At 47.4% G+C, this 20834-nt stretch overlaps 1 protein-coding gene across 1 annotated transcript in view; it reads right to left on the bottom strand.

Annotated features, from left to right (window-relative positions):
- Positions 1 to 5596: 5596 nt before the first annotated feature.
- The window catches only part of TUBA8 (tubulin alpha 8), a gene marked incomplete at its 3' end in the record, with an annotated part of 30121 nt that continues 14883 nt past the window's right edge, over positions 5597 to 20834 (bottom strand). Inside the window, exons 6-9 of the mRNA XM_080971985.1 lie at positions 12970 to 13192; positions 9675 to 9823; positions 7831 to 8511; positions 5597 to 5890 (exon numbers count right to left, since the gene is read on the bottom strand). Coding sequence (XP_080828111.1) covers positions 5597 to 5890; positions 7831 to 8511; positions 9675 to 9823; positions 12970 to 13192 — 1347 coding nt within the window. The remainder of the gene's footprint in view (positions 5891 to 7830; positions 8512 to 9674; positions 9824 to 12969; positions 13193 to 20834) is intronic.

Below are 20834 nucleotides of genomic sequence, written 5' to 3' on the forward strand. Positions count from 1 at the left end.
GAGAACAGCTTGGAAAGTGAAACTTAAGCGCGGCTCCGGAGCAGCTCCGCCCCCCCCCCCCCCCCCCGCTTCCAACAGAAAAGGGACCGCACCAGAGCCGGGCTTAGGTTTGATGAAGGTAATGGGGCCCTTTATATGTCCAGCTGTCCTTTGTCAACAACAAAGGACAGCTGGACTGGTTTTTTTTGTGTTGAATATATGCTATATGGTAATTTATGGACCTAATAGGAGCAAACCAGTGATATTTTAGGGAGCAGGCGAGCAGGCTAGTTTTATTTTATTTGTCTTATATTTTGGAAATGTACAACCAGGTTTTTTTTTCCTTTAAATTTTTTGGGGGGCCCCAAGAGAGTGGGACCCTAAGCTATAGCTTGTTTAGCTTATACGGAAATCTGGCACTGGATCACACGTTAGGCGCGCTTCTGCATTTTCAATTATTAAAGAGGGATGGGGGTAGCTAAGCAGGGTCCGGTACGTTGGTTTTTTTTTAATGCCCGCATGGAGGGGTGAGCAGATATTTGTTTTTAGTTTAATGCTATGCCACTGCAGACTGCCTTTTATCTAGATGCCCTCCAGGGATGATTTTTAATCATGGTGATTTCAAATAATATTGCTGACGGGCACCTGTGTTGTTTGAGCTTGATCAGTGCCGGATTTACGTATGAGCTAAACAAGCTATAGCTTGGGGCCTCTCTTGGGGGCCGCAAAAAAACTGGATGTAGATTTCCAAAAAATAAAACAAATAAAATAAAACCTACGTACAGCAACAGTGTTTTGTGTTGTGTAGGTTCCTATGATGTAATAATAATAATAATAATAATAATAATAAATAAATAAATAAATAAATAATTTATTTATTATTTATACCCCGCCCAGCTGGCTGGGTTTCCTCAGCCACTCTGGGCAGCTTCCAACAAAACACTAAAATACAATAACCTATAAAACATTAAAAACTTTCCTAAACAGGGCTGCCTTCAGATGTCTTCTAAAAGTTTGGTAGTTATTTTTCTCTTTGACATCTGATGGGAGGGCGTTCCACAGGGTGGGTGCCACTACCGAGAAGGCCCTCTGCCTGGTTCCCTGTAACTTCACTTCTCGTAGTGAGGGAACCGCCAGAAGGCCCTCGGCACTGGTCCTCAGTGTCCGGGCAGAACGAATGTAAGTAATGGGCCACGCCTGCCAGCCTGCTCCCTAAAATATAAAGTGCCCTATTACCTTCAGTATCTTAAAAGGTAAAGGTACCCCTGCCCGTACGGGCCAGTCTTGACAGACTCTAGGGTTGTGCGCTCATCTCACTCTAGAGGCCGGGAGCCAGCGCTGTCCGCAGACACTTCCGGGTCACTTGGCCAGCGTGACGAAGCTGCTCTGGCGAGCCAGCACCAGCGCAGCACACGGAAACGCCGTTTACCTCCCGCTATAAAGCGGTACCTATTTATCTACTTGCACTTAGGGGTGCTTTCAAACTGCTAGGTGGGCAGGAGCTGGGACCGAGCGACGGGAGCTCACCCCGCTGCGGGAATTCGAACTGCCGACCATGCGATCGGCAAGTCCTAGGCGCTGAGGTTTTACCCACAGCGCCACCCGCGTCCCTTTCAGTATCTTAGGGCCTCATTAAACCTAAATCCGGCCCTGAGCCTGATCCTATATGTGCGCTTACACAGAGGGAAGTGCCCACTGAATCCAATGAGGCTGACATCCATTATACCTTACCTGGCTGTGCCATTGAAGTCAGTGGGGCTTACTTCTGAGTATAGGATTGAACTGTCGTTCCTAAATATGACCAGTCCTGTGTATGCTTTCTAGGGAATAAGCCCTGACTGAGATCAGTGCAATTTCCTCCTGAGGAAGGAGAAAAGTATGGTAAATCTCATCAGCATAACTTGGACTCCGCCCCCCCCCCCAAAAATTATCATGCCACGCAGCATCAAAAATGGATTTAAGAAGATATATCCTAAGCCAAGTTATGGCAACTGATTCTTTCACGAAATGTAACTTGACACAGAACAATTATATGATCTCTGCCCCCTAATCCACTGGCATTCAATTGTTGGGACTTGATGACACACACACACCCTGCTGGGTTGTGTGAGTGACACCTGCCTCGATCAGCAGTGATCAGACCTTCCCCACAGCCTTTAAGTTTCATTTCTTAGCTTCTGCGTATGTCAACAGTGGGAGCTCAGCTACTATTGTTTCCTGGTCTCAGCGGGTTTCTGTCAAACCTCAGGTCTGTTTTTCATTTAATGTGCTAAGGCTGTGGTTTAGTGGGAGACCGCATGATTTGCATGTAGAAGATCAAAGGCTGAATTTTCCTGCATCTCCTAATAGGGCTAGGAGAGACCCAGTGTGGCAAATACCAAGAGGTTTAAAAATGCCCTCACCAGTTTGGCCACCTGGCTGCTTCAGACTATACAGAACATAGCATTTCCCCAGCCCTCATGTTAGGTAGCTTGACAAAAGTTTCGTTTCATAGAGTCGCAGAGGCGAAGGGGATGCATTCAGGAAATTCAGAATGGAATATTCCCCAAAGGTGCTGCCACAGTAGATCGGGAGACAAGAACCGGTGTCTGGGTTTGCCACAGTGAATAGTCCCTGTTAATAAGGCCATTATCAAGGTCTGTCCCTTTCTACATTTTACAGTGGTGCCTCGCAAGACGAAATTAATTCGTTCCGCGAGTTTTGTCGTCTTGCGATTTTTTTCGTCTTGCGAAGCATGGTGTCGGGAAAGTTTTGGAAAAGCTTCAAAAATCACCAAAGTCTTTAAAAACCTCAAAAAAGGCTACCACACCGCATTCTATGAGTTGCTCCTCGAAGTCAAGTCGCAACTGTATTAACGGTGTTAAGAAAAAGGAAACAAACTTGCAAGACGTTTCCGTCTTGCGAAGCAAGCCCATAGGGAAAATCGTCTTGCGAAGCAGCTCAAAAAACAAAAAACCCTTTCGTCTAGCGAGTTTTTTGTCTTGCGAGGCATTCGTCTTGCGAGGTACCACTGTATTTCTTGCTGACCTTCATGTTTACAAGCCCCCCCCCCCCACAACTATGTAGATTTGGTTCCTGCAACTCAAGATGCCATTTCATGCACCTGACGGACAGTAGTTAGGGGTGAGGGGGAAATTTCATCCATTTCATTCATGTAAAGATGAATCTATCAAACCTGTGCTTTCAGGAGCAATACACAAAATGAAACACAGCCCTCTTTCAAAAGTTACACTTCTCTGAATGTTGCAATGTGGTTTTCAAGCCAAGTAATGTGTACAAAAATGTATGTGCCAGGGTAAAGCATACATAAAAATGCATATATTGGTGAAACTAACATACAAAAATGCATTTTATATAGGGAAATGAATTGCCAATAAATGTATATCCAACAAAATGGCACATAGAAATATGTATATTAGGATAAAGTTGCACTAAAATGCTGATAAATTTTCATGAGTCCTTTTTTAAGGAACTAATGCAGAAATGTGGAGAACTGAACTTAGCAAGTCAGGGGGGTGGATTTACAAATTGAGAGAAAATGAAACTGACAAGTTCATCCACCCCTAGCTGTAGCCCATGAATAGTTGTACCATAATAAATATGTTGCAAGCGTCAAATGTATCTGTGTATTCTAAGAATTGTTAGCAACAGAAATGTAATACTTTCCTCAATAATGATCATTAATCTTCTAACAGTAACTCATACCACTGTATGTCAGTGATGAGGAGAAAAGCAGACCCTCCTGAATTAGAAAATTTGCTAAGGTCTGATAAAACAAACATAATTAGGTTGACAACAGGATAATAGATTTGTGGTTTTTTTTAAAAAAATGCCAATTTATTACTGGAAGAAAAGAATGTGAAATGTAAAAATCCACATATGTTGCTTGGAGAGATATTAAATTAAGTAATCTCTGGGATTAGTTTAAACTGGGAGATATATATATCTGATTTGATTGATTTTTAATGGGATCTTAATTACTTAGTAAACTCAATGAAATGATTTTATTTAATTACAAATAGCCCATCGAAGTGAGTTCTCTGGGACTGATTGCCTCACTAAATTAGAAAATTAAACAAGACATTCTTGTGTAACATTATATATATTTAAATATTCTTACGATATATATTTTATGATTAACAACATTCCTTGATGGTAACAACAACATCACTTTTTATGTACCAAGGCATTGAAATGATGGAAGATTTTACTTATGTACATTCAACAGTACTTGTTTCTCCCCCAAAAATGGATTTTTATTTTTATTTTTGGTAAAAAGGATGGGGAAATGCACTTAAAGGGGGAGAAACACTTTGTTGATGCAATGTCATGAGACCACCCACAAACAAATCAGAATGAATGCTCAATAAATGGTCAAGGTCTTCCAACTTCCTTGCAAAGTGGGTGCAAACAAATCAGGAAGAATTCTCAATAAACAGGTCACCTGGAACAAGGAGGGGGCTGAAATGCGCAGAAGTCTAGCACAATCGAGTGCACAATAATAAAACTTTTTAAAGGCATCCCTGACATATCTCCAGAAGATAAAATGGGGGAAATGTTTTACCTGGAACAAGTATCAGAAAAATCAGGCTGTCTACTGCTGTAGCTATAAGGCATAGCTGTCAACTTTTCCCTTTTCTTGTGAGGAATCCTCGCAATTTGGAATAAGGGAATTTCCCTTTAAAAAAGGGAAACGTTGACAGCTATGCTATAAGGCAAGGTAAAAAAGGAGGAGGAGGCCTAGCCTAGCCCACTTGGAGATATTCCATGCCCCCTTCCAGAATGTTGAATGTTCTTTCTTCCTTTTTAAATTCAACTTTGTAGCCTTTTTCGTAGACTTATAAGCAGGTACGTAGCCAATATTTTACCCAATTGCTTACAAAGAAATAACGCAGACTAATGAATTCCAGATCTTTTAGACTACTTGTGTTTCATCTGTTGCAATGATTCCCTACTGCCTTCGGCCTCCTCACTTCAGAATTTCTGGCTATGAACCTGGAATGTAGGACAGTTGAGGCATAAGTCCTAACCAGGGATGTTGCAACAGCCCCTGAGTCCTGTGTCACACATGCCATACTGGTACTAACTGGTACTAACTGGTATAGTGGTACCTCAAGTTACATACGCTTCAGGTTACAGACTCCGCTAACCCAGAAATATTACCTTGGGTTAAGAACTTTGCTTCAGGATGAGAACAGAAATCGTGCTCCAGTGGCACAGCAGCAGCAGGAGGCTCCATTAGCTAAAGTGGTGCTTCAGGTTAAGAACAGTTTCAGGTTAAGAACGGACCTCTGGAACAAATTAAGTTCTTAACCCAAGGTACCACTGTACTTGTATTTTTTTCTTGGACTGCTTTAAGAAAGGAGCAGAATATTTCCTCCCCCCTCACAATATAAGGCATAATAAAGAAAGGAAGTCACTGGAAATTGTTTTTTTGCAGATGGATGGTCTATTTTTTACATATACTGCAGGAGTAGGCACGGGGTCCAATCCACCAAACCCTTCCACTGTCCATTCCTCCATCCACCCCCCATGAAATGATCAGAAGCTGCTGTGCAGCAAAGAGTTTGGTGAGCTGTATCCCCAGTGCAATGAAGAGCTGCCAGGAGCACCATTTTTAATACTCTTCCCCGTCATTTTCTTCTTCAAAGGAGTCTGTCCCAACTTCCTCGTAATCTTTCTCCAGCGCAGCTAAATCTTCCCGGGCCTCCGCAAACTCTCCTTCCTCCATGCCCTCACCAACATACCAGTGCACAAAAGCTCGCTTGGCGTACATCAGATCAAACTTGTGGTCCAGCCTCGCCCAGGCCTCAGCGATGGCGGTGGTGTTGCTGAGCATGCAGACGGCACGCTGCACTTGAGCAAGGTCACCCCCGGGAACGATGGTCGGCGGCTGGTAATTGATGCCAACCTGGAAACCAAGAGGAGGGAAGAAAAGGCAACTGTACAGACAGAAATTCAGTGTGGGCAGCAGAACTGGCCCATTCTCATCATCCCCTCAAATAGCAAGCTCAAGCATCCGGGGGAAGCAGAGTGGGAACAGCTACAAACAGAACTAAGGTTTCACTATGCCTGGGATATGCAGAAGTGCATTGCATTTAAAATCAGCCATGAACCCCCTAAAAAAAATTAGCTGATGAGGACTGCATATACAGTAGTACCTCAGGTTACATACGCTTCAGGTTACAGACGCTTCAGGTTACAGACTCTGCTAACCCAGAAATAATACCTTGGGTTAAGAATTTTGCTTTCGGATGAGAACCGATATTGCGCGGCGGCAGCGGGAGGCCCCATTAGCTAAAGTGGTGCTTCAGGTTAAGAACAGTTTCAGGTTAAGAACGGACCTCCAGAACGAATTAAGTTCTCAACCCAAGGTACCACTGTACGTATGAGTGGGAGGGGGGTTGGTTTGTTGTGGTTCTTATTTTTTACTATGTATTTTGAGGTTTTATATTGTCATTTTATGTTGTGAACTGCTCCGAGATCTATTGATGAAAGCAGTACAGTCATACCTTGGAAAGTCGAAACAGAATCCGTTCCGAAAGTCCGTTTGACTGCCAAAATGTTCGAAAACCTCTGATTGGCTGCAGGGAGCCCCATCGGACATTCAGGTTCCAAAAGAACATTCGCAAACCGGAACACTCACTTTCAGGTTTGCGGCGTTTGGAAGCCAAATACATACAAGTTCCAGGGTGTTTGACAACCAAGGTTTGATGGTATAAAATTTTTTAAATAGTCATACAGTGGTACCTCGGGTTACAGATGCTTCAGGTTACAGGCGCTTCAGGTTACAGACGCCGCTAACCCAGAAATAGTACCTCAGGTTAAGAACTTTGCTTCAGGATGAGAACAGAAATCGCGCAGCAACAGCGGGAGGCCCCATTAGCTAAAGTGGTGCTTCAGGTTAAAAATAGTTTCAGGTTAAGAACGGACCTCCAGAACAAATTAAGTTCTTAATCCGAGGTACCACTATACTAATAATGACATAGGAAACTGCCGGAGACGGAGTGAGACCATTGGTCCATCTACTATTGCGTACACTGGCTGGCAGCATTTCCCAGCCTAACCTGGACATGCTTGGAATTGAATCATGGACCTTGTGTGTGCATACCAGATGCTCTGCCATAGAGATATGGCCCTTCTCCATGCTAGGCTTGCACGTGCTCCCCCCGCAAACTCTTCCAAGAAGAGTGGGATGGGGCAGGCTGGACAGTTCAGGTGAATGGACCTCTAACCCATCTGCCAGCATTCCAACTTGAAATCAGCCTGGAGTGCGGTGGGGGTGGCTGCGCCTGTCAGCTTCCTCCTCCTTGATCTCAAAATTGCCCTTAGAGGACTGAGCAGAGAGGTGGAGAGGGGCAAAATTAGTCCTCCAAATGCAGTTCCCAGCCACAAGGGTCCACTCAAAAAATGACTCTTGGTATGACTGCAGCACATACAAACAATACTTTTGTCACCATTATTATTATTATTATTACTATTATTATTATTATTATTGGTGTTATGTACTGAAGTTCTCACCCTGGGCCAGCAGGGGAATACAGTAGATAGTTTTCACTCAGGTCCACATATGCAAATAAGGGATTGAAAGTTACGTTCAGTGATTGGATAGTTACGGAAAATGGTTACTGTTGCGTTCTAGTGGAGCTCTATATAAGCAGGCTGGCTGAACCCTTCAGTTCAGTTCTGTTCTAGCCTGTGAATAAACAAGAGCTGTTTAAAGAATCGCTGTGTCGTCTGATATGTTCACCCACAACTTAACAATTATTATTCTTATTATTATCATCATCATCATTGTGGGTGTTAAGGTTTTAGTCCTACAAAAGAGAGCACCTGCTTGTCCCTTCTCACCTTAAAGCCAGTTGGGCACCAGTCCACAAACTGGATTGTCCTCTTGGTCTTGATGGCAGCAATGGCTACGTTGACGTCTTTGGGCACCACATCACCTCGGTAGAGCATGCAGCAGGCCATGTACTTCCCATGGCGGGGGTCGCATTTCACCATCTGGTTGTTGGGTTCAAAGCAGGAGCTGGTGATTTCGGCCACGGAGAGCTGCTCGTGGTAAGCCCTCTCGGAGGAGATGATGGGCGCATAGGTCACCAAGGGGAAGTGGATGCGAGGGTAAGGCACCAGGTTGGTCTGGAACTCAGTCAAGTCCACGTTGAGGGCGCCGTCGAAACGCAGGGAAGCGGTGATGGAGGAGACAATCTGGCTGATGAGGCGGTTCAGGTTGGTGTACGTGGGGCGCTCAATGTCCAGATTGCGACGGCAGATGTCGTAGATGGCCTCGTTGTCCACCATGAAGGCGCAGTCGGAATGCTCCAAGGTGGTGTGGGTGGTCAGGATAGAATTGTAGGGCTCCACCACCGCAGTGGAAACCTGGGGGGCTGGGTAGATGGCAAACTCCAGCTTGGATTTCTTGCCATAGTCCACAGACAGGCGCTCCATCAGCAGGGAGGTAAAGCCAGAACCTGTGCCTCCTCCGAAGCTGTGGAAAATCAGGAATCCTTGTAGCCCAGAACAGGCGTCAGTCTGGAAAGGGAACCATAATGAATAATAATTAGGGGTTAACCAGTGGTGTTGTGAGGCAGGGATTGGCAGGGATGAAGTGCCACCACACTGATCCTCAGATGATGGGAAGTATAGAAATTTAATTGATTGATTGATTGATTGATTGATTGATTGATTGATTGATTGATTCACAGCCTGGACAATGGTGTAATCTCCTGGGGCACGGATATCCAATCATCTGTATATCAAATCCATTTTGTGGCTATCCTGAGTAGGGCTTTTAGTGTGATGGCACCTGCCGCATGGAACATGGACATATGCTATACAGCATGGGTAGGCAAACTAAGGCCCGGGGGCCGGATCTGGCCCAATCGCCTTCTAAATCTGGCCCGCGGACGGTCCAGCAACCAGCCTGTTTTTACATGAGTAGAATGTGTCCTTTTATTTAAAATGTATCTCTGGGTTATTTGTGGGGCATAGGAATGCATTCCCCCCCCCCAAAAAAAAACATAGTCTGGCCCCCCACAAGGTCTGAGGGACAGTGGACCGGCCCCTGCTGAAAATGTTTGCTGACCTCTGGTATACAGCAACATTTTATGTTTTCAGCATATACACTTTGCTCAAGTGTTTAGATTAGTGATATTCATCACTGTGAAGCTGTGGAATTGTATTTTATGCTGGTTTTATATTATTTTATTATGTGCTGTGAGATTTTCATCCTTTTATATAATGCTTTGAGATTTTTAAATATGAAGACATTTCTAAGTATTTTAAATTAAATAAATCAGCTTTCCCCACCCCCAACAAGAAGCCCACCAAACAAGCTAAGTAGAGGAAGAAGTAAGTTTCATTCATTTCTCTGCTATAGGTCCAACAGGGTTGGCCAGTGTCTTCATAGGTTCCTTAGAATATGCCCCAGGATTTCCTACAGCACATGAGGTATGTGGCAAGCATGCAGAGGTTCCTTGGCCAAGAAGGTGGTGTGGAAAATATTTCCTCACAGTTATTGAGGAAATATTTCCTAATTTTGGGAAACCACTGATCTCTGAATAATGAAACATCCAGCCTCTGTCCACTATGGACCTAACTTCTGAGAATGAAATAAAAAATTATAGCCCTCCAGATTTCTGCCTCATCCTGCTCCCAAACCGCATATCACTTTCCATTGGCAACCTTCTACCTACCAGCTTGCGAATGCGATCTAGTACCATGTCGATGCTCTCCTTGCCAATGGTGTAGTGGCCACGGGCATAGTTATTGGCAGCGTCTTCCTTGCCAGCGATCAGCTGCTCTGGGTGGAAAAGCTGGCGGTAAGCTCCAGCCCGCACTTCATCTGTTAAGGAAAGTAAGCAGAGTGTGGTCAGAGTTTGTTGTGGACATGTTTCTTTAATGCTGATCTGTGCCAACTGAATACCTTATATAGGATGCCGTCTTTGTTGTAAACCAGATGAACTTTAAAATTATTAAATTATTCTGGCTTTCTCTGCGATTCTGAACAGAATTTTGTGGAGTGTCGGGTCTATGGAGGAATGCTGGGTGTGTGTTTTACGTTTTGTGTGCTTTGAGAAAGGATTGGTGGCTCCTGTTGATGTCAGAGTGGGACTTCTGGGGTTCAAGGCCTTGTGCTGTTCCCACGTTGCAGGCCTGTTTAGCAGTAGCTGCTTGGTAACAACTCCCAAAAGTGGAAGGAGAGAGAGAGAGAGAACTGTGCATAATATGTAGAGACAGAGGATGGATCAGGTAAATTAGCCTGGGAAATGGAAGGCTCTTCTTGGTTGCAGGTCAGCACCAGATTTAGGGTGGTATGGGCAGGTTTCCGCATTGGGTGCCAAGGCAAGGGGGGCGTACATTAATAGTGATGTTGATACCTATATTTATATCGGTACCTACTGAAGATCCATAAAAAAACAACTGTACCAAAAGGAATTATTGTGGGGAAAATTGAAATATTTAGTGTGGGTGGTGTCAAATTTTGTCCTTGCTCAGGGGACCAAATTACCAAAGTCCGCCCTGCAGAGGTTTCCATCAGTAAAGAATGTGCAGTTAACTAGCAAAATTAAAATGAATTTACCTGATCCAAGCCCAGTCCATCAATATTCAAAATGATTGTCTCCCCAGCCCCACCCACTGCATTCAGATCATGTCACCAAGCAGCTACTGTTAAACAGTAATTAAACACGGTTATTATTGTGCAAGGCCTTGAACCCTGGCTGTGATGTACAACAGAGGGCATGGATCTTTTTCAAAGCACTAAGCGGAACTAAACAAACTAAACAGAAACAAGCATATCCAGCATTTTTCCACAGAGGCATACTTGTGCATGATGCTTACAAGCCAAACGGGCTGCGCCAACACCCAAGGTAATCCCTGCTGGTTCAGACTAGGCCAGGGAACAGCAAGATTAATGTTGATGGTGCAGCGCAAGACAGCCATTGCTATGCCAAAAGAAGCTCCTGAGCTGATGCTTCTTCTGATAACTATGTGGTATGCAGCTGTTGCTTGGGGTGTGGGTGTGTGGGTGTGCATGCATGTGGGAGCAAACGGAAGATGGCATGAGCTGCTCTTCCTTTGTGGCAAATAGTTGTGTTTTTCTCAGAACACATAGCAAGAAATGTTCACGAAGAAATGTTATCATACACAAACACACACACTAAGAGAGATATGCTACCTGAACCAAGGACATGCAGCTTTCAACATTTATGGGAGGGAAATCACAAATCCTTGAAAATAGATCTTGGTGCACCAATGTTTTATACACTCTGCAACAAGCAAGATAAGCTCTTTGTGCCCAACCTTGTGCAAGGTTGACTAATGACTAATGACCCATTGTAATGGTTGGGTCTCTCCCACAAAAGCGAGACAACTCCAGCAGCAATTAACTCAGGTTTATTGCTCAAAACATACAAATCACTCTGGAGCTCAGTCACTCAGGGTCTGCTTCCAAATTAGCCGTTGCCAAGTCTGAGTTCCGCCCCTTCCTCTTCCTCTATTTAAAACCCCACTTTTGCTTCCTTTCCTGTTCATACCTCTCATTAATTCTTGCTCGCCTGCGCATCATGGAATGGGCTATTTCCGGTGGCCCTCCCTCTGAGTCCGAGCTGTCAGTCTGTGTCTTCTCCCTTGAACTCCCCCCTTCCTTCTCCTTGTTCTCGGAGCTCAGGCTTTTACTGCAACTAGGCTGCTCCTCCCTCTTTCCACATTCCTGCCTAATTACCTCCTCCTGTCTCTCCACGCTCTCCCCCTCTCTGTCAGCAATGGGATGCAGCTGACACCCATAAGGGAAGATGAATGAACCCAGTACAGTGGTGCCTCGCAAGACGAAATTAATCCGTTCTGCGAGTTTCTTCGTCTTGCAGATTTTTTCATCTTGCGAAGCACAGATGCACCCTGGTACTGTATTATAATGGGATAGCGGGCAAAGCACAAAGCGGGTCGCTCCCCAGCAGGAGGAGTTTCCCCAGCCTGGAGGATCTGTTGCCGGGAAGAGGCAAAGACACCCCCTCCCACCTCCCCACGAAAACAGCCCCCCTTCCTCTGTCGCCAAGCCTCGCTGCGTCTTCGCTCCACCAAACCGCGTCCCACATCAAAGCCCCAGCCCGCTCCTCTCCCTCTCTCTCCACGAGGTGCCAAAGGAAGTTCGAGCCCAGGAACCGAGGGCGGACGCACGAAGCGCCCGGCGCAGACTCTCCCTTGCTCCCCCCGTTACCTTGCGCCACGCCGCCGGGCTCCCCACAGTCTCGGCAGCTGCTCCCGGCTTCTTCCCACCCCCGCAAAGGCGCCTTCGTGGCGGCCCAAGCGCAGTGGATGCCTCCTCCTCCTCCTTTGTCCCGCCTCCTCCTGCCTTCGTGCAGTTAGGGCAAAATGGAGCAGCCACGTGGGGAGGGGGAGAGAGAGAGAGAGGCAGAGGCAGAGGCGGCGCAGAGACCCAGCCAGATCCGCTGGATCCCAGCCCACCTGCCTCCTCTGTGCCCTCTCCAGAATAGGATCCCTCTGGAAAAGGTAGGTCGCTCCCTCACTCGCTCCCTGCCAGCCCAGTTCCCGCTTCAAAAGGAAACAAACTCGCAAGATGTTTCGTCTTGTGAAGCAAGCCCATAGGGAAATTCGTCTTACGAAGCACCTCAAAAACCGCAAAACCCTTTCGTCTTGCGAGTTTTTCGTCTTCCGAGGCATTCGTCTTGCGGGGCACCACTGTATATGCAACAGCCTCATAGCAGGCTTCTGCTGAAGAACAGAAGACCTCTGGATAGCACAATAGATCTTTATAATGTGCCTTTATAATTGCATGAGGAGGACTTCTGAAAGATATAACTCTCGCCCCCGCCCCCCAATGCTTGCATGGCACCAAGTTTCTTCAGTTCAACTGTTAAAGATGAAGGAATCCTGTTTGTACGCACATCAAGTCACTCTACGTTGGTCCCCAGCACTGTTATACATTAAGTGGTCTCATTTGCATATGCTACTGCTAGTTATTCCACTGACCTACTACAGTGGGTTCTAGGTCCACCATGACAGCCCGCGGCACGTGTTTTCCTGTGCGAGTTTCGCTGAAGAATGTGGTAAAAGAATCGTCGTCATTAAATTTGTTGGCTTTGTCCTGGAAAGTTCCATCTGGGTGGATGCCATGTTCTAAGCAGAAAAGCTCCCAGCATGCATTGCCAATTTGAACTCCAGCTTGCCCAACATGTACAGAGATACACTCACGCTGTGGAAGAAGGAGGACAACAGAGCAAAGGTCAGTAGAACAAGAGCACACATTGGGTCTGCCCATTCCCTCAGGTCCAGGGACAGAACTTCCTATCAGCTTCCTCCCTTTTAGTCTCAATTTTGCCTTACAGGGCTCAACCAGAAGGAGGGTAAGACTAGAATTATTTGTCTCCGCTTTTCATTGTTAACCTGCTGTTAGGTTCTCTTTTTTGACCCCACCTGTCCCAACAAGCATCAGCCACCATTGCTCACAGTTCTTCAACACAAAATTATATTCCTGGTGCCATCCCTACCCTTCCAACTTTCTTCATTTCATCAACCTCATTTAAAAGAAGAAGAACCACCAATTGGGAGTCACAAACTCTTGCCAACTATGGCAAATCACCAGTAGATCCCAAATGACTTTCACCCATCCAGTGCTGTAGAACACAGCAAATATTCCCCTATAACTCAACATTGCAGACAGATTGATCAGATATGGCGGACATACTGTCTTTCAGAAAATCTTGTTCACCATTAATACTCTTATTATTAACGAAGTCATGACAAGCTTGTAAGAACACAGTATCCTTTAATAATTATTTTTTTCACTATCTGTGCAGTTGTTGCTATCTAATTAATTTGTAATTGATTATATCCCAATATATTGACAGATACATATTGGTAGAACTTCAGTTTCTGAACTTAATATAATTATTATTAATAATCATCATAAATCTTCATTTAAAAATTTCTGAATCTGTACTACAATGACTATTTATTTCAATAATACAGAAGCAAATCTGTATCCATTCTCATCTGACAAATGCAAGCTAGATATTATGGAACCGGAGCAAAGCCAGCACATGAAAAAGTTTGCCACAAAAGCATTATTTGGTCTGGCAATATGGCAAAAGTTTGCACATTCCAAAATGGGCTCCGCATTCTCTGGCTGTGTCCATGTACAAACACTGTACAGGTGTACAAAGAACACTCTTGATCCCATATGGATTTTGATAGATCTTGAAAGGATACTGTGTGCCAAGTGAGTTTATTTTTATTCCTGACTGGGACCTGACGCAGCTTGATGGTATTTCTCCACCGGGTGTAACTTAAGAAGGGTGCAGAGCCTTCTGATTTCTTAACTCTTTTCTGGTGACAAGAACGGCAGCTTGTGCCCCTCCAGAAATACTTTCTGATCCAGAAAGTAGCATTGATTCTCACAAATTGGGGAAATTTTGTTATCAAGGACAGAAACACCATTAATAATAAACCCTTGCTTCCCTAATAATTTAGGGTGGCCAGGTGGAAAAGAAGACAAGACTTTCCTGCACCTTTGATAGGTGTACAGAATAAGGAATTTCACCTGCTGAAAACCCCTCTTCTACACAGCAATTACGCCATCTTAGACTGCACATACACCATACATTTAAAGCTGGCAATTGTAGCTCTGTGAGGCATAAACTGCAGCTCCCAGCAGCCTTTGGAGGAAGGCATATTCTTTAAATACTAAAGCCACACTAATGTCCTAGAGTCTCCCCATGAATGCCTGGTTAGTACTCTGGAAAAGAAATGTGAAAGCTGTTTGATGTATTGATTGCCTCAAACAATAATATGCTGTTCTCTAAGGTCACGTCCAGATCACCAGTTTACTGAATATTTCTCCTGATTTGTTTGCATCAAAGCAAGTGTTATCCTACACTTTCCAGTGTCTTTTCCTGTCACATTCCTTGTAGCAAAAAGTCCGAGCTTTTGGGAAAGCATGATTTTCAGCCGGTCAATAAAGGAACAAAAAAACAACAACAACAAAAAGATTTAAAAGCAATACAAAGAAACACCCAAGGCAGAGACTAAAATCATTGTCATTGTTATGTACTGAGTTGAATAGGATCCAAACTGTAGCAGTCTGATTGGTCCTAGAACAATAGGATCCAAAAGGCAGCAGTCTGATTGGTCCTAGAACAATAGGATTCAGAATGCAGCAGTCTGATTGGTCCTAGAACAATGCAGCAGTATGATTGGTTGGCAGGAACCACCCAATCCTGCTCCAGATAGAAGTGAATCCACAACCTGATTGGCTTACAGTAGAATTCCAGAATTAGCCAATCATGTGCAGCCCATTGTGTAAATAATGTATATAAAGCAGATACTGTGAGGGGACATTTATTCATTCCTCCTCACCACTATGAGCTGAATAAAGAGCATGAAATCACTTTGCGACTCTGAGTATATTTCACTGGCGACGAAGGTGGGATCCCGCTGAGCTGACTGCCACACACAGCACCGCAGCACCGCCAACTGCCGCACCGCTGCCTCGCACCGTGTATCCAGGCTTCAGCTCCGGGGCACAAGGAACTCAGAATGGCAGCCAACAGCAGCTTCTCGCCATTCAACCCAGCATCTGGAGACTGGGAAGCGTACGCCTCCCGTTTCACCTTCCTCCTAGAAGCCAAAGGGGTCACCGACGAAGAAGACGCCAAGAAGAGGGCGATATTCTTCAGCGTCTGCGGAGAGGAGACGTTTGAAATCGCCCGGGCTCTCCTTGCGCCTGAAGACGTCGCTACTGTTCCATACAAAACAATAATGGAACAGCTGAAGGGGCACTTTTCGCCGCAGCCCTCAGTGGTGGCTCGTCGAAATGCCTTCTACGCAAAGCGGCAAGCCCCTGGGGAAACCATAACTGGGTTTGTGACCTCTCTCCGCCAAGCCGCCCGGTTCTGCAACTTCTCAGAGCTGGAGAACATGCTTCGTGACCGCCTCGTCGGTGGCCTGAAGGATGAGAAGCTGCAACGGCGCCTCTACGCTAAGAAGGACCTAACGTTCCAGGTCGCTCTGGAGGAGGCCCTGGCAACAGAAGCTGCCGAGAGGTTGACCCAAGAGGCACGGCCGAGCCTGCCATCCCAACCGAGGGTCCACCATGAAGACCTCACCGACGACTCAGGATCCGACAGGGAGGAGGTGCACCGAGTACAGCAGCGCACTCAAGCAGCGCACAGACCACAGCTGCCTCGACGAGAAGGAGGGAACTGCGCAAGCTGCGGGGAGAGTCACGAGAGGAGGACCTGCCGTTTCCGCAACGCAGAGTGCAGGCAGTGCAGAAAATCGGGACACATCGCCCGGGTGTGTCGGGCTCGGCCCACCCGACACCAGGCATCAGATGACCAATCCAAGAGCCCCAGGTCCCGGGGCCCAACGCACCAAGGCAACTCGACGGAGCTCACGGACTTCCAGGTATACCAGTTGCCCCACCCCAACGTAGAGAAAATTTATGTAGAGGTACAGATAGAGGGGGCCCCATGCCGCATGGAGCTTGACACGGGTTCAACTCTATCCATAATCTCGGCAAGGACCTTAAGGAAACTGTGTCCCACTGGGGGTCCCAAACTCAGGCCGGCCCCATTCACCCTCCGGGACTTCCAGAAACGTAAGGTCCCCACAATGGGGGTGGGGACCTTCAGGGTGCAATACCGAGGGCGGACGCGGCAACTGGACTTGCTTGTGGTCAAGGGCCCCTACATTAGCTTACTGGGATTGGCATGGTTTGGACCACTGGGGCTAGCTGTCACCGGGGTGAACCACACTAGCTTACAAGTGGACGTGGACGCCATATGCAAGGAATTTCCAGGGGTTTTCGATGGGAAATTGGGACAGTATACGGGCCCCCCCATTGCGCTACAGCTTGACCCCGCAGTACGACCGGTCAGGCTCAAGGCCCGCCGGGTCCCGTTCGCCTTGAAACCCCGTATAGACGAGGAATTGGACCGACTCGTAGAGCAAGGAGTGCTGGAGCCGGTGCCTAATGCTCCCTGGGAAACCCCAATCGTCACACCCGTCAAGCCTAATGGTTCGGTCCGCATCTGCGCAGACTACAAATGTACCATAAACAAGGCCCTCACGGCCCACGCATACCCAGTGCCAGTGGTCAGCCATGTCCTTGCCACCCTGGCTGGGTCGAAAATTTTTGGCAAGCTGGACTTGGCCCAAGCATATCAACAGCTGCCAGTAGATGAGGCCACAGCAGAGGCACAGACGATTGTGACGCACAGAGGAGCGTTCAGGGTAAAGCGGCTGCAATTCGGTGTCAGCGTGGCACCAGGCATATTCCAGAATATAATGGACTCTCTCCTTAAAGGGATTCCTGGCGTCACCCCCTTCTTCGATGATGTGTTGATTGCCGGCCCCACACCAGAGGAGTTTGAGGACCGCCTCCGCACCGTTCTGCACCGTTTCCAGACGGCGGGTCTCAAGGTGAAGCGGGAAAAATGTCTACTAGGAGTGCCTCAGGTGGACTTTCTGGGATTTATGGTGGACGCAGAAGGGGTCCACCCGACTGGGGACAAGGTACGGGCCATTTGTGATGCCCCAGCGCCCAAGAGCAAGACTGAACTTCAGGCCTTCTTGGGACTATTGAACTTTTACCATTCCTTCCTTCCCCACAAGGCGGCGGTAGCGGAGCCCCTACACAGACTCCTGGACAAGCGGGCCCCTTGGGTGTGGGGCCAGCGCCAGGAGGCCGCATTCCAGGCAGTCAAGGACTTGCTTGTCTCAAACTCGGTCTTGGCACACTTCGACGAGAGGCTGCCGGTGGTGCTAGCATGCGACGCCTCACCCTATGGCATTGGAGCTGTCCTGGGGCACCAACTCCCGGATGGAAGAGAGGTACCGGTGGCGTACTTTTCCCAGACACTCAACACAACCGAGCGGAACTACTCGCAAATCGACAAGGAGGGTCTGGCAATCGTAAAGGGAGTAAAAAAATTCCATGATTTCTTGTACGGGCGGCCCTTCACCGTGGTGACTGACCACAAGCCGTTGCTTGGCTTGTTTGCCCCCGAAAAGCAGACCCCCCAAGTGCTGTCTCCTCGCGTCCTCAGGTGGTCAATTTTCCTTGCCAGCTACCAGTATGCACTGATTCACCGACCTGGGAAGGCGATGGGCCATGCGGACGCCCTCAGCAGGCTACCACTACCGGAAACAGGCCCTGACCCAGCACCTGCACAAGAGGTTATGAGCCTGGAGCTGCTTCCCGACCGCCCCATTCAGGCACAAGAAGTTGCACACCATTCCAAGAAAGATAGGGTCATCTCCCGGGTCCTGGACTGGGTGTGGAGGGGATGGCCCAGCAGCAGCCCCGGGCCAGAATTCGCCGGCTACACAACCCGCAAACATGAACTGTCGGCCCACAAGGGGTGCCTGTTATGGGGAAGCAGAGTCGTTGTTCCCCAGCCCCTCTGCAAAAGGGTCCTCACAGCCCTACACGAGACACATCCAGGGGTAGTAAGAATGAAGGCCCTTGCCAGGAGTTATGTGTGGTGGCCGGGGATCGATGGAGAGATAGAGGCCTGGGTCAAACACTGCCAGGCCTGCCAAGAATCCCGCCCAGATCCCCCAAGGGCCCCAGTCCAGTCCTGGGAGTCCGCCCGAGCACCATGGTCACGCCTGCATGTGGATTTCGCTGGCCCCTTTCAGGGGAAAACATTCTTCATAGTAGTGGACTCCTACACCAAATGGCTGGAAGTCGCACTGGTACCGTCCACTTCCACGTCCGCAGCCATCCGGGTACTACGCAGGCTGTTTGCAACCCACGGGCTCCCTGACACTCTCGTCTCAGACAACGGGACTGCATTTACGTCAGGAGAATTCCAAACCTTCACAGCGCAGAACGCCATCCGCCACATCCGTTCGGCGCCGTTCCACCCTGCCACCAATGGCCAAGCAGAACGCATGGTGCGGACCACCAAGGACACCCTTCGCCGCATGACGCAAGGGGACTGGGAGTACCGCCTTGCCACATTCCTTCTAGCACAGCACAGCACCCCCAGCTCAACGACTGGCCGGAGCCCCGCTGAACTACTAATGGGTCGGCGCCTTGCAATCAGATTGGACCGCCTTCACCCCGATAGAGCTCAGGATGAGGTAGTGGTGGGGGAAGGCAGGAACCCCCGGACCTTCGAGGCCCAGGACCCAGTGTACGCAAAGAATTTTGGGGCAGGCCCAGCATGGGTACCCGCCACAATCACCAGGGTCACTGGCCCCGTGTCGTACGAGGTGCTAACGGATGGGGGGCAATGCTGGCGCCGCCACTGCGACCAGATACGGCGACGATTCCCGGGAGAAAACCAGGAGGAGGACAGGTCAGAGGAGTCCCAAGGGAACAGCGGGGCAGTGAGGCCCATAGAGCAGGAGGGGCCAGCAGGAGAGGCAGAATCAGTAAACACAGAGAGGACCCGTGAGGCCGAAAGGACACCGGAACCAGAACCACGACTGAGCGAGCCGGTTGCACCAGACCAAACAGCCGCATCACAGCCAGCATCCTTGGAACACGAGCCAGAACCCGGAGCCCGGACCAGGGAACACCCCAGGCCACAACGCACACGTAGGCCGCCGGCATACCTTGAGGACTATGAATGCGACCTCCCGGGCAGGACTGGAACTTAGAGGGGAGGGGTGTTATGTACTGAGTTGAATAGGATCCAAACTGTAGCAGTCTGATTGGTCCTAGAACAATAGGATCCAAAAGGCAGCAGTCTGATTGGTCCTAGAACAATAGGATTCAGAATGCAGCAGTCTGATTGGTCCTAGAACAATGCAGCAGTATGATTGGTTGGCAGGAACCACCCAATCCTGCTCCAGATAGAAGTGAATCCACAACCTGATTGGCTTACAGTAGAATTCCAGAATTAGCCAATCATGTGCAGCCCATTGTGTAAATAATGTATATAAAGCAGATACTGTGAGGGGACATTTATTCATTCCTCCTCACCACTATGAGCTGAATAAAGAGCATGAAATCACTTTGCGACTCTGAGTATATTTCAGTCATGCTGCTGGAAAAGCTTATCAAAACAAATTAAAATGTCTACAATTATTCTGGAACCCACAAATAGTGGTTACCTATCATATCTCAACAGGGATACTGTTCCACAAATCAAGGGGTAGCTACATTGAAAGCCCTGCTCTGAGTTGATGTGGAGTCAGTTTCTGATACTTTAAGGATTCTCAAGGAAAGACTCTCCAACTCTCCAACTACTGCATATATAGGTGTGGGTGATCCTATAAGGTTTGTATTTGTGAGTTTGTAACGCCCAAGATCCATCTCTTTTCTTGGCAACCTTTCAGTGAAGCCAAGAGCTTCTGATGACAGAAGCTAATCATTGTCAGGTGTCTGATGTCATAAATAGATGAGAGGGTATCTTTCAAACTCCTATAGACTTGTGATGGAGGGAGTAATGCATTGTTTGCAAAAGAGCAAACAGAGGTCTCTGGTTCTCAAATTATGAACTATGTGTGTGGCCAATAGGCTGTCCATGGGGAGCCAAGAAAAAATATGCTTCCAGGTCAGAGGTCAGAGCCAATGGGGATGTCCTAGACGGGCAAAATTCCGTTGACCTTAGTCTTGCTAAGTGAATTATTTCAGAAACGCGAATCTGATTTCCTTTCCCAAGGTAAGTTTATTCATGCAAATTTGGCTGTTCTTACCTGAACACAAGTTGAAGAATACATTAGAGTGCACGTGGCTATGCTGTTGGCTAGAAAATGTCTCAGGTGAGAGAAGAGGTATAAGCTCATCTTTAAGCTTTGGATTACATCAGAACATAGAAAACTGCCTTATATTGAATCAGACCATTAGTCTCTTGAGGCTAGTATTATTGACATTGACT

The sequence above is a fragment of the Podarcis pityusensis genome (assembly GCF_964106645.2).
Source record: "Podarcis pityusensis genome assembly, chromosome: 10".
Taxonomy (NCBI): domain Eukaryota; kingdom Metazoa; phylum Chordata; class Lepidosauria; order Squamata; family Lacertidae; genus Podarcis; species Podarcis pityusensis.